Source organism: Calliopsis andreniformis, chromosome 8, assembly GCF_051401765.1.
Source record: "Calliopsis andreniformis isolate RMS-2024a chromosome 8, iyCalAndr_principal, whole genome shotgun sequence".
NCBI lineage: Eukaryota > Metazoa > Arthropoda > Insecta > Hymenoptera > Andrenidae > Calliopsis > Calliopsis andreniformis.
Window position 1 is genome coordinate 10,883,917 of NC_135069.1, and position 13,433 is coordinate 10,897,349.

The following is a 13,433-nucleotide window of genomic DNA, read 5'->3' on the forward strand; positions in this document are numbered from 1 at the left end:
ATGTCGACGGCGAACGACGTTTCGGCGGTGCGGTTCGGCCGGTGGTGGTGGTGTTGGCGGAGAAGAAGGAGGAGTACTACCTGTGGGCCAGCGATGCAAGGACTCTCGATGACGATCGTCCTTCTCGGTGTACTCGCGGTGATATGCGCGCTGGGCACCGTGGACGCGAAGACGAAACCGGACGAGCCTCGCGGGAAAGGACACAAAGACGCCGAGCCTGTCATAGAGGAGGTCAACGCGAAGCAACTCGAGCGTCTCCTTAGCGAGAAGGACTTTGTTGCTGTATACTGGTGTAAGTGGTTCCCAAGATTGTGCTGCTTTCCCCTTTTTTCTAACGAAAGCTTTCTTAGGGAGATTACCACCCATTTTGGAGGGTTGAACTGGATGATGATCACTTGCTTTTGTCTTGTTTCATGGAGTATAATTTGCTTGGAAGTTAGAGCTGGAAAATGTGAAATATACCCTTGGGGGTCTGTAGCTCTGGGGACCTGCGAGAGGAGGAGGTTTCGATGACTCGTTGTTTTGTTGATTCTGTTTATTGTTTATTGTAACTTTCAGGGTGTACACCAGTGGGAAGGCTAGTAAAGTCTTGAGAGTAATGGAACGTATTGCTCTTTTCTGTAACTCTGATTGTTGTTTAGCTTCGTCTTAAAAAATGAGATCCTACGAATAGTGATCTTATGATCTATGAGGGACTAAAGATAGTTCAGAAAATAGCAAAATTTTGCCTGATTTGAAAAAAATGTTATTATCAGTTAATAAGCACGTGTGACGCAGCACGTGTAACTCTACACGTGCTTCTAACGATACCATAGATACATAATTAAAGTATCACACTGAAAAAATAAAAATATTTTAAAAGCGCACTTCTGATCAGTCCATTATAAAATGAAGTTTAAAACTAAATAATTTTCTTAAAATTTTACTATCCGAATATTTTACAGAAATATCTGTCAGGGATTAGCTGAAGGAACATTTTAATTGATTCGTTCATTGAGAATTATGTCTGAAACCAAGCGATTTGGCAGTTGGGCACCCTTAATTTTTGGAAATATAATTCACCGATATTACGAAACCAAACTCAACTAACGTAGAATGAACGCGTCGTCTGACACGTGGCAGAGCTTCAATCTTACGTAACTTGTCTATAGTAAGCCCTTTAGTTCTCGTTTAGTCACCGAATTCTTCGGGGTACTTCGCGCTACATACTGTCTCTTTCTTCTCTCCCCCGTCCCTCTCTTTTCACTCTTGCATTCCTTTCAGTGCAGCGACTTCTGTTACGCTCTGGCTCACTCTTCTAATTTCTATTTTTTTTAAGGACGTGTTCAGAGAAATCTATATTAAATTAAGATTCAAAAACTATTCGAATATTAAATAACACAATGTAGGTACACCTTTAAATCAATTCTTAGACTTATTTCACTTATTTCTAATATTCAATCTCGGTCTCGTTAATACATACCAGGTGCAATAGCGAAAAAATTTAATAAAATCTTATTTTTATTAGCATGAATTCGTTAAGTCGAATGCAGTCACTTTGTGTAGGCTTCTGACTGCATTGCATCTACTTCTTCCCCCGACTGCAGGTCCGTGCAGCTTTCTTGGCTACCAAGAGCTTACTTCTACATTTGCTTCTTCTTCTTCCTCTCTTCTCTTCCCTTTACAGCGTCACCGAATTACATAATGCGTAACCATGCCGTAGTAGGTGTCGATGAAAGCCAGAATTACAGAATTGGATCCGTCATTGGGATCGCTTTGTGTGGAACGACAAGTGAGACGTCAATATGAGAACGATTTAATGTACCAAAACGGAGACGCGCGCCCGTCTGTTATAAATAAATCTCCCGGTAGGAGATTGATGCTTCTGTTTCTCAAGAAGGTTATTCATTTCACATCTTCATACGCTTGTTTCGATTACAAGCACCGAGTAGAGCTTGTAGGCGCTTATGTCGAGTGCTTAGCGCTGGATCACGTCCTCTCCCAATTTAGATTTTTTCCCTCAAGTGAGATTAACCCTCGGCGTGGTACACTATAAAATAGTGTATTACATACAGGGTGTATCAGAAAATATGGGACATTTTTGTAGGATAGATTCTACATACCTAGATAATGAAAAAGTTCGTGTGAACATATGCCTCGAAATGCCTAATTTTTTAACTGTACGCTGTCCTGTGTTGCGTAAAAAGATGGGTCAAACCTCGTAAAAAGTAAGAAAAACGTGAAACACTTTTGACGAATAGGTTCTAGATATAAAGACAATGGAAAATGTTCAAATGCACATATACCTGAAATCGCATAAATTTTTAGTTATACGCTTTTTTTTATATTTCATAAAATGCTGACACATTTCTTGGCTGCATGGTATGTTATTCCGTTTAAGGCTCCACTAGGCCCAGAGATATTCCTGATCATGGACGTCAAAGACAGTATCACACAATAAACAATGTAAAATAGCTTATAACTAAAATATCTTCAGAAGCTTCTTTAGAATCTGCCTTCCAAAAATGTCCCACATTTTCTGATATACCCTGTACAGTTTTCAATATTTAAGTAGTGGACGATCCTAATTGAAGCACAAAATGTTCTATCAACATAGTGTTCGATCTGCCTTTGTTTTGCAATAATAATTCCTTAGAGTTAACATACCTATATGCTAAAGTAACAATTAGTGGATTCTGTATTTTTACAGATCCACTAAGGGGTTAAATAGAGCAAAAAAGTTTTAATATATTGTGCTATATTCCTCTCGATTTAACTTCTACAAAGTTGTAAAAATTTGAAATGTTTCTAGAAAATGGTTCAATAAATAATCAAATGTATTAAGACTCTTTTTCTCTATTTTTATCCTTCAATGCATGTATAAAATTACAAAATCCTCTAACTGTTAGTTTAGTGTGACTTAGTTAAGTATGTTAAACTTTACATTACGTTTACGTATTAGGCTATGCTTTAGAATATTTTGTGTCTCAGTTTGAATGCTCTACCACCCTTTAAAATATTGAGAGCTATATTTGTTATATCCTATATACTATGGCTTGTAATAATGTTATGCACGTGAATTGTATTCGCATGACAATTAACAAGTATTAAATTCTCTCCTTTTGCCAAGTAGCCGGTTCACTTAGGGAGACAGGTCATCTCGTAGCAGACACAGGGTTTCGTCACTGTTTGTGTAATAATTCATTATTTTATATGTAATCATTTATACTAATTATATCCCTTGTTAGTGATTATTTCGTCTCAGTTTTATTAGACGTTTTCGATGAAGTATATTGATCACAATGGTTAATTATAATTTTTTTGGAACTCAATGTTTAGAATGTGAAACAGAAAGGCAACTTTTTGTGAAATGAGGGAATGGAAATATCGAAATAAGTGTAGATACTGTATATTGCTTTATGTAATGAATATTTTTTAAATGAAATATTAATTCTGTAACTCAGATATGACTGTAACCAATTGTGATTATAAAATATGAATTTTTAATTATATAAATGTAACTAAAAGAATTTAACACGATATTAATCTGAAGAAGTACTGAAAACTGGAATATCACTTGCAAATTCTTTTAAAAATATAAACACAATTATATGTATTTACGCTAGAAGTTTCGTAAAGCTTTCATCATTAAATCATTCCCAATTTCTGACTACAATGAAAAAAAATGAAAACAAGTGATGTGAATACAGAAACTAAAAACAATATAATACATCTGATAAAAATCTAATATTGAATATATCGATCACAAAATCGTTCCAACTTTGATATGCAGAATGCAAGCATAAAATCAGACAAAATTATTCAAAATTACGTATGCTTTTACAAATGATGCTGCTACGAACATATTACGAAGTATTTTTGTAAAGTAAACTTTTACTTTAAAATCAATCGAACCATTGAATTTGAAGATAGAATTACAAACTAGTATGCGTGAAAGTTTAAGAAACTGATCAGCAGATTTCGTTGCTCTGATAGAGAAAATCCAGTGGCCACTGAGTCACCAGTGTGGCGCACGCAAATGCAAACGAGTAGTAATCCTGACGTATGAAGATGCATTGCCAGTCGTTGATTTAATCCCATCAAACTAACTGGAAGTGCGACAACGATTGTATCATGAACACGAAACAGGTTGGCACAGCATAACGATACACGGACTTTAGACTTTTGGAAGGCAGTTTATCAAATTTTGTGTCACAACAAGAAAAGTATTAGTTGAATTAACTTTTGTTACCTATTTTATTTCAGTATTTTATAATATGTAAACACAATTTAATTAAGTAGTATTAGGTGAGGAGAAAATTGCTCTCACTGTGAAAAAGAAGTATTGAAACTTTAGCAAAGTGTTAGTTGAATATTTTTTCTTTTCTTATTTTAGAATCTATAAAAAATAAAATTATTTGCATTGAAGATAAAAATCGTTTAATATAAGTGTTTCAAAATATTTTATGACAATATAATATCTTCATATTGTGATAAGCCTCAATTTCAAAATGGGCTTATTGGAAAATGTGGAACATAAACATTCTGATCTTAACTATGTCCAATTAACTTATGAATTACATTTAACTCTTCCATTTAATAAAAATAAAAGCAAGTGATTAGACATATATGAAATAAAATTAATTCTTGTGTAAAAGTACTGTATAAAGTTCGTATGGAGTATTTTATAAGTAGAATTCATTGAATCTGTACAACTTAATTTCAATTTTAGTAATAACCTTATGCTAAGAATCTATCAAGGATTTAGAACTTCGAACGATTCAAAGGAAAACTATTTTCATTGAAAATAAACTTACAAATGATAAATATTTAGACTCATGTCAAATTCCTCATAAATCTTGATCAATATTTTTCTTCCAATAAATAAACAAAAGTTACTTTTACTGTAGTATTGAACTTTTCACTTAAAGTTTCTGAATTTCAAAAGTCACTAACAAGAAGATGGTAAAGTGAAAGCATGGCAAATAGAAGCTAATGAGGGTTAAAGTCACAAACTAATTCACGTGTGCTTGACAAGCTGTTTTCCCCTTGCTTTAAAGTCACGTTCTCTTCGTGATTGTCATCTGAGTCACATTTTCATAATACCATCTGATGTAATAGCTCTCACGTTTGCAAACCGCGAAATGACCAAGATTGTACCCTTGTCGAAGCTGCTCGAACAACCTTGCCAAGAGAAGCTGCAGAATGAAGTCGTATCAAAAAGTACAATGAAACCTTGATTAACCTATGATTGATTCTATTAGTTAAAGTCACAAATATTTGGCGTAATAAAAATTAGAGCACAGTAGAATACTGATTGAAACTTGAAGAATTATTTAACAATAGTCTGCTCAAGATAATAGAAATAGTCATCATAATGGTATTTTAAGCCTGAATCTTGGGGTATTTCGGATAATCGAGGTTCTACTATGAGGTTTTGAGCCCTTTTCATGTATCTTCTTCTTCTTCTATCAGTATTGAATCCCTACTGTTTGTCATGGTCCATAATAGTACAAATTTATAAAAAGGTAACAAAAGACGTAACATTAGGAATTCATTTTTTCATGATATTGAAACACTGAAATTTTATGTTAACGTAAAAATAATCTTTGTAGGCAAAAGGGAATGATTTTATTAGAAGTATTTAAAACGTTTAATTTAGGTACTTGAAGTTTTTAGGGTACATGCAGCGCTATTGAATAATGTGATTTCAAAATATTCTAGAAATCATTAGATTTATATCATTTAGAATTCTTTACATGCTTGAACTGAAATAAATTAATTGATTAGTTTCTTTACTAAATAAAGAAAAATTTGTTTAGTGAATTTTTAGTCTTTTGACGTCCATTCTTTTTTTATTCATAAAGATAATATTTCTGCTACCTTCTCTGAATTTCAAAGTACACTTAACTTCAAATAAACTAAATGAACACCACAAAATATTCTCAACATTCCCTTCTCAAGAGTCTCCACTGAAGCTCCAATAAAAGTTGCAACTTCGAAAGCAACTCGCCAAAAGAAACTTTCCACCGAATCGCTTTCAGAGCGACAAGAACAAACTATTATTAACGCAACAATATTTTATTTCGTTTTTTTCAGTATTCGTACCGCAGCGTGACGTAACGAATACTCTCAAAATACACCAATGGTATTCGCAAAAGCATTTCGTAGCTCTTTCTCGCTCCCTTAAAAATAGTACAAAGACAGAGATACACGAGTCCGCCTCTCTCCCTCTCTTTCTTCGTCGATGAATTATTATTCGGGCATTTTTAGAAAAACTTTAGGCCCGTACGATCTGGTCGATCGGTAGGAAAGAGCGATACCTCTTGAAGACGCTGTTAGCAAGGCCGGCGCTCCGGTAGCCGCCGCTTTTAGCACACGTTCGAGTTATTTTAGCGCTTGCCGCCAAGCCTCTCGCTACCGTCTCGCCTGAAAACATGCTGTCCTAGACCACCCTGCGTCGCCGCTCGTCGTCCCGCTCCTCGTGTCGGTGGACGACCCTTCTGAGGCCACCCCTGGCCCTAAAAATTCATTTCGGTTCGAGGGAAATCGGGGGCGAATCGCGGCGAAACGCGCGATTTCGAAGATCGAGCGCGAAGAGACCCGGACGACGAGCTCGCAAGTCGAACCTATTTCCAGCCGTCGTGTCCTCGAGTCTTCTTTACGACGGCGCGAAAAGAGCTTTTTCTCGTTTGTTACAGGCTTCAGAGACGATTCTCGTTGTTCTCGCGTTCACTTTTTTCCTTGTCGTTTAATCATTGCTGGTTCTAATGTTAGAATTGGATTGTGAATGTGGTAGATCTTCCTCTTGAGATAGATACAGTCTGTCCTAAGAGCTGTAAAGGGTGTTCGATAACAGATATCGGGAACTTTAAAGACGCAGTCTGAGGCAACACTGGGCGACTTGTAGCATGCCAAAATATTTGTATTCACATTTTATAGTAATTGGAAAATTGTTTTGAAAAATTGTCCTAAACAGAACCGTGACACAGTTTTCTTAATAATTTTTCAGGTATTGTAAACTGTGTATGTACTATTTAACTTAGATAAACTTAAAAAATGTGGCATGTTACAAGTCACCTAGTGTTAGTGGTCTTAGTAGTCTCAGTGGAATTGCACTTTAAGGAGTGATTCTACATGCTAAAATAAAACAAAAATGAAGATAGAGGAAATTGAGTTTGGAGCTTTGGTTCGAAGTTATTAATTGTTGAAAAAAAACACCTGAAACATATATGAAATGTGTCTGACTTGAAACTTCTTCTACAGACTTCGCTGTGTCTGACCTAATACAAATCTGTAGTAGAACAAGTCTTGAGTCAGACACATTTCACGCGAATTTTAGACGTTTTCTCAATAATTGATAACTCGAAAATAGAACTCCTAACACAATTTTGTTTATTTTCATGTTCATCTTATTTTAGCATGTAGAGTCATGCCTTAAAATTTCTAACACTTGTAGTTTATGGTGTAGTATATGATGGAGTTACAATATTTATACTAACTTTGAATATTTTATAAGAAAAATATCTATGAATAATTTACAGAGATTAATGGAATTTGATAATTTGTAGATCTTATGCACATTACTATTAATCATTTTTTTAAAATGAACTTTCAGTGATGCTGTCATACTGTTATAACACTATCACCGTATCAGTTGAGAGTTATAAAAAATATAAACATCTGAATGATAACATATGTATTATCTAAATTGTTTCTTAGTTAAGGTTGGGAATATTTAAAAAAGTAACAATATTTGTTATATTCATAAAGCAATCTTAGTGAAAATAAAGTCAATGTTACATACATGTATATACATAGATGTTATAGGTGTAATAAAATTTATTAAGGCTAAGATTAATATTTGGTGAATATGAGAGTAATTACAATCATGACTAAATATATAAAAATTGTTACACCCGTCCAAATTTTAAGTTAAAACAAAAAATTAGGTCTTTAATGGCCAATAACACGTACGATTACTTGTCATGTGATAGTTAAACCAAAAGCATTAGTACTTGTAAGGTGGTGCAATTTCAGTGATTACTACTGTTGGTAAGTACACTACCGTGCACAAGTATTTGAACACTTTTATATTATAAAAAATGTATGAAGTTCATTGCAACTAAAATTCTCTAGCATAGTTCTGACTAGAGACCTTATTTCAGATAATTTTATTATTTTATAAGGTTTACAAATACTAATGATAATAACAGTTAACATCAGTTAGTATAAATGCAAAAGTGTATTTCATGCATTTCCAATGAGGTTAAAGTATCCAAATATTTATGCACGATAATGTATATTTAGCGAGAAACTGAGTCCTTGAATGAATATTTCCAGATGTGCCCTTTCATTTTAAGCTTTCGACAAGATCAGCTCTTTCTTCCTCATCAATTAAGAAAAGAATTCCCCGTCTTTCAACCCCTCTCTCTATTACTGTCACGCTGTGAAAATAGAGCAATTACCTTTGGAGAACTGAGTTATAAAGAGCTCAAGATGTTTATTTTGAAATGCATTTTATGTCTAAGCTTTAGAAAGTGTTTACTAACAATAAGATTTTGAAATACGATTGTCATATATCACCATGTCTTCGTTTTTAGTACCTAATTAAAATTGTCTCGAATATTTATTTCATTAAATAGTAACAGTGACTTTAATAACCATAAGGTTTATTATTAATATGACCAATTTGTGAGGACCAAAAAATATATTATTTATACTAAAATGATAAAATGAAAATGGTAAAAACTAATTTTAAAATATAAATTCAAATATGTCTTTAGCTAGATTAAGGATTATAAGACTTTGCTATATGTTCCATTCCACTAATAAACTGTTCTGCTTTTCTGACCATGTATAACCAGCTTAACTGCTGTCTAGAGTTTCACTTTCATTGCCTCCATATGTAATATTGCGGCAAAGCTCAAAACCCTAAGTGAAATGTCAAAATTAACATTTCATCGTGTTTGAAATATCTTTGTTTGTTCTTTAAATTCTTGACTGAGATAACTATTTCAAGTACGAAGTTAAAAACACATTTACATTTCCGGTCTCGAATGTAAACTATCGTTGTAGTATATTACAAGAGAACGAAGTGTATATTTCAAGAGTTTAGAAGAGAATTTATGCAATTTCTGAAAAATAAGTTTGTGTTTTTTGAGTATTTTCATTAAACAGTATAGAAGTACTATTTATGTTTATATACATGATTTTTGGTCACTTAATAAGACTGGGAACAAAAAATAATAAATTTAAAATATTTGCACTATAAACATCGTTTTATACATTTTCAAACATAGCCAATTTGGTAAATATTTCAACTACAAATGAACTACAGCATGATATATAATTAATGTTCAAAACATTATAATATACAATAATTATAAAGGTCACAAAAAATCGAATGATATGCAACACAGCGTCGCAAATATTTTACTTTACAAAAACCTAGAAAAATTTGTTTTGTCTATACTTGGTTAAATTAAAAAAAAATTAATTTCATTCAAACATTAGAAAATACAGAAAAATTATTTGTTACTACTGAGAAATGTTAATATGTCTAGTGGCCTACCCACCTGTGTACGACAAAACGTGATTTAATTACCAACTTGCCAGGAAAAGTCAGAATGAGAAAACTGTTAATTTAATGATAAACATGGTTGTATGTCTACCAACTATTAGCATTTTCCAAAGATATAAACAACGATACCATACAAGTACTGGGTACTTTTAAATATACAATTTAAATTGTATATTCAAATATTAAAATTACTCCAAAAACTACGAACAAAAATATTATATGTATAGCTTAATAAAATGTATCTAATTCTTAAAACTTTAAGCCTTTCAGGTTCAGATATCTTTAGTTTTTCACTATTTATTAATGGTAGTAACTTAAATAAACTTTGTATACAATTTGATACTCTTAAATCTTTAAGTTTAGTACCATTCAAAGACCAGTGTTACATATACATAAGTAATCCCACCAGAATTAAGTATATTAATTATTCACTTTTTATGAGTTTAGTTTTTGTTGAGTATATCCAATACCGAGAATGAAGAGATTAAATAAAAAAAGAACAGAAAAGAGAGGATAACATATTTCAGAAAAACTACCCCAGAAGTACCCCAAGTTGTCGACTCTAATATTAATGTGCTTTTGACGAATGATAGTATGCAGACTGCTAATGCTATTTATAAAACACTAAATATAGTTATTAAATAGTTTTGAAGATATGAGCAATTGAAGTACTTTTTCCGAAAAAAATAAAGAAAACGAAGCACAACTGTGGTAAACAATTATCTACTGCATCATCGTAATACAAATAAAAAGAAGAAACAAAAAACTGTGAAGAGTCGGGATCTGAACATAAGATTCGCAAATTCCCAGATAAACGAGTAGTCGACTTCCCTAACACTACTTCAGAACCACTTGTTTGCCGTTTCATAACATGAAGAAGGTACGAAACTTTACATGCCCATATCTTGAAAACTATCTAATTACTATATCTAGTAGCTAACAAATAGCGTCAGCAATCTGCATACTATCACTCTACAAAAGCACATTAAAATTGGAGTCGACAATTTAGGGTGCTTCCCTTGTCAGTACCTAAACAGTACATTCAAGGTGTAGCTGTAACCCAACCACTTTTCACTTTTCCCTACAATTCCAATTTTATTTTCACAGTAGACTGACCTTACTAAATGAACCCCCTAATAGGCTTCCCATTAAGCAGCTTTAATCACGTCCGTAAATAGAGTTCACAGAATCGAAGCAAGGTAATCGCCGCACGTGCTGAAACGGCGTCAGTTAAGATTGAAAAAGCATGCACGAGTTTACCTGAACTGCAGGGCAAGCTCAGGACACCCACGCCTTGTCCCAAATCGTTCACGCTTTAAAGCTCACCAACACGAGCGCGCACGTAACCCACGCGTCTACGCGAGACAAGAAACACGGTCGATTGAGTGACTATCTTTAGAGACGGGACTGGGATCCTGAAGATATGCTTTGAATGTTTCTTCCGGTATAAATGAAACTATTGACTCCAGACAACTTTGCTCGAGAAAAGTGTTGCCTAGGAGAGTCTATAAACTGTATTACATTATACGACTTCCTGTCATCTTTTCATTACCCCAAGGCACTCTCCACCATTGCAGAGTACTTAAACAACCTGGGAACTTGAAAGCCACAGTTCTGATATTTTTAGCTCTCTTTTTTATCGAATTTTTACACTCTTCAGGTACAGGACATTTGTATATCTTCAAAACTATTTAATGTCCTTGCACTTAGTCTCTACTTTGATCAGAAACCGAATAGCTCAAATTACAGTGGAGCATATCTACCTGTCCTCATTGGTCCCTTTCTTTCGCACGACTCATGCGTTCCCATTAGCTCGTCTGTACGTCCCCTGAGTCAGACGAAACATCACAGAGGCATCTTTCACGAAAACATCCGTAAGGAACGCCGAAGAGTAAAATGTCGTCGTCGACGGCATCGGCGAGGCCATTCGTTCTCGTATTTTTAGTGGCTCGTAAACTAGGCACTGGCCGTCGTTCGATCTCCTCGTCTCTGTTCCTCTCGGGCGGCAGGGAAACACATCAGCGGGCTCCTTTTCTTGGGCGCGCGCATGTAAGTGCCTTGATTCCGCTACCTTGAAACGTCGAAGAGGAACGGCACGTGGGCTTGCCGATTTTACCGAGCGTTCTCCAGTGGAGGTAGCCAGAGATGTGGCGGCCAACTGCCCCTAATCTTGCTCCATCTTGACAGTGGCGCAAGGAGTTCTCGTAGGGAAGAGATGCAGTAGTGGCAATTGAAATTGCAGCAGCTTGCAAGCTGCTAATCAATGTTACAGGTTTCACTGTTACATGAGAAATAATCATTTCTCGATAATATAGCACAGAGATGTTTTAAAATCGTTTTAAAGCATACAGTAGAGTTGTAAAAATGTCTAAAAGACGTTTTGAAACGTCTGAAGTTTTATAAATCATCTGATTTGTAAATCAGTATGTTTTTAAGACATTTTTGAGACTTCCAAAATGGTAAACCTTTAAGACGTCTATGTAGTGTGGCTTTAAGACGCCTTATGGATGTCTTAAATTTTGAAAGCCTTTAAGATATACGCTGTCGGATGTTTTTAAGGCGTTCAAAGTTTCATTTACTTCATTTATTCAAATAGACGTCTCTGGCTTGTCACTAAAAATTGAATTCCCTTTTTTAAGTGAAATTTGGATGTGTATGACAATTTATGTACATTTAGTGATGACGTTTATAGTTACTTTCATCTTCAACAAACATGGTGTTTTCAGCAAATGTTACAATTTTATTGTCTACTATAGTATATTGGGTTGTCCAAGAAGTTTATGCTGATTTTTACGTAGTATAAGAAGTTTTATATTTTAATTTCTTATTCTATTCATGTTTTTATTCAATTAGATACACATAATTGTTTTTCTACAATCTTATGTCAACTTTGGGGTAATTGGAAAATTTTGTTTTTCGAAAAGAATCAGATTTTTTAGTAATACATTAAAATATAAGACTTCATAGTTTACTTAAAAATCAGCATGAACTTTTGGGACAATCTAATATTTCAGGGATTAAAATGTATCGCTCATTTACTGCAAATGACATAACTTACAAAGTGAGCAATAATTTCATTTTATACAAGTACCAATTTTTTCATACTAATAATTTACAAACAGTTATTTTCTAACTTAAGTCTTTATTCCAGCAAGTCAGCGACATGTTATTGAGTCATTTCATTATTGTGGCAGGTAATAATAAATGGAATTATGAAATAAAGGAAATAGCGAGTTTATAACGAGAGAGTGTATACTACTATTTTTGTGAAATATACTGTATTATTTCTGTATTTTCATACTGCTTCTTTATCTAATCATGTAATTGATCAATTAATTCTAGGTTGAATAAGATGATGTCAATTTTAATCACAGAATAATGAGAGGATATAGAAGTAATATTCTTATGGAATGATAAAATAGAATGTAGATGCAACTTCAAAAGTGTATATAATATTCGAAAATAGTATACAAAATTGTATACACGTAGCTTCTAATCTGACTATGATCTCATAAGATACATAAAAACATTAAAAACGAATGATAAATAAATTCAAAAATCAATTCCTTATTATTAAAACCAATTTATTGTTTAATCTTTCACGTACCCAGACAGCACACGACGTCTTGAAGACGTCTATTTTATATCCATTTTATGTTTGAACATCTTACGACATAATTTAGACGTCTTAAAAACGTCCAATAGCATACATCTTAAAGACTTCCGATATTTACGGCCATAAGACGTTTTAAAGACACACTGCATAGACATCTGAAAGACCTAACATTTTTGAAATTTTAAAAACGTTTACTTTTTATCAGAACGTTCAATAGATGTAATTTGGACATCTAATGAATGTCTTTTAACATGT

The 13,433-nt window shown here is 33.7% G+C and overlaps 1 protein-coding gene across 6 annotated transcripts in view; it reads left to right on the plus strand.

Annotated features, from left to right (window-relative positions):
* Positions 1 to 13,433, plus strand: part of Hlk (hulk) — a 52,286-nt gene continuing 38,853 nt past the window's right edge. For 5 of the 6 annotated variants that reach the window (XM_076383457.1, XM_076383458.1, XM_076383456.1 and 2 more), the window contains exon 1: positions 2 to 292. In XM_076383457.1, coding sequence (XP_076239572.1) covers positions 94 to 292 — 199 coding nt within the window. In that variant the 5' untranslated portion in view covers positions 2 to 93. Of the gene's footprint in view, positions 293 to 13,433 lie in introns of all 6 variants that reach the window. The other variant, XM_076383455.1, reaches the window with a different exon arrangement.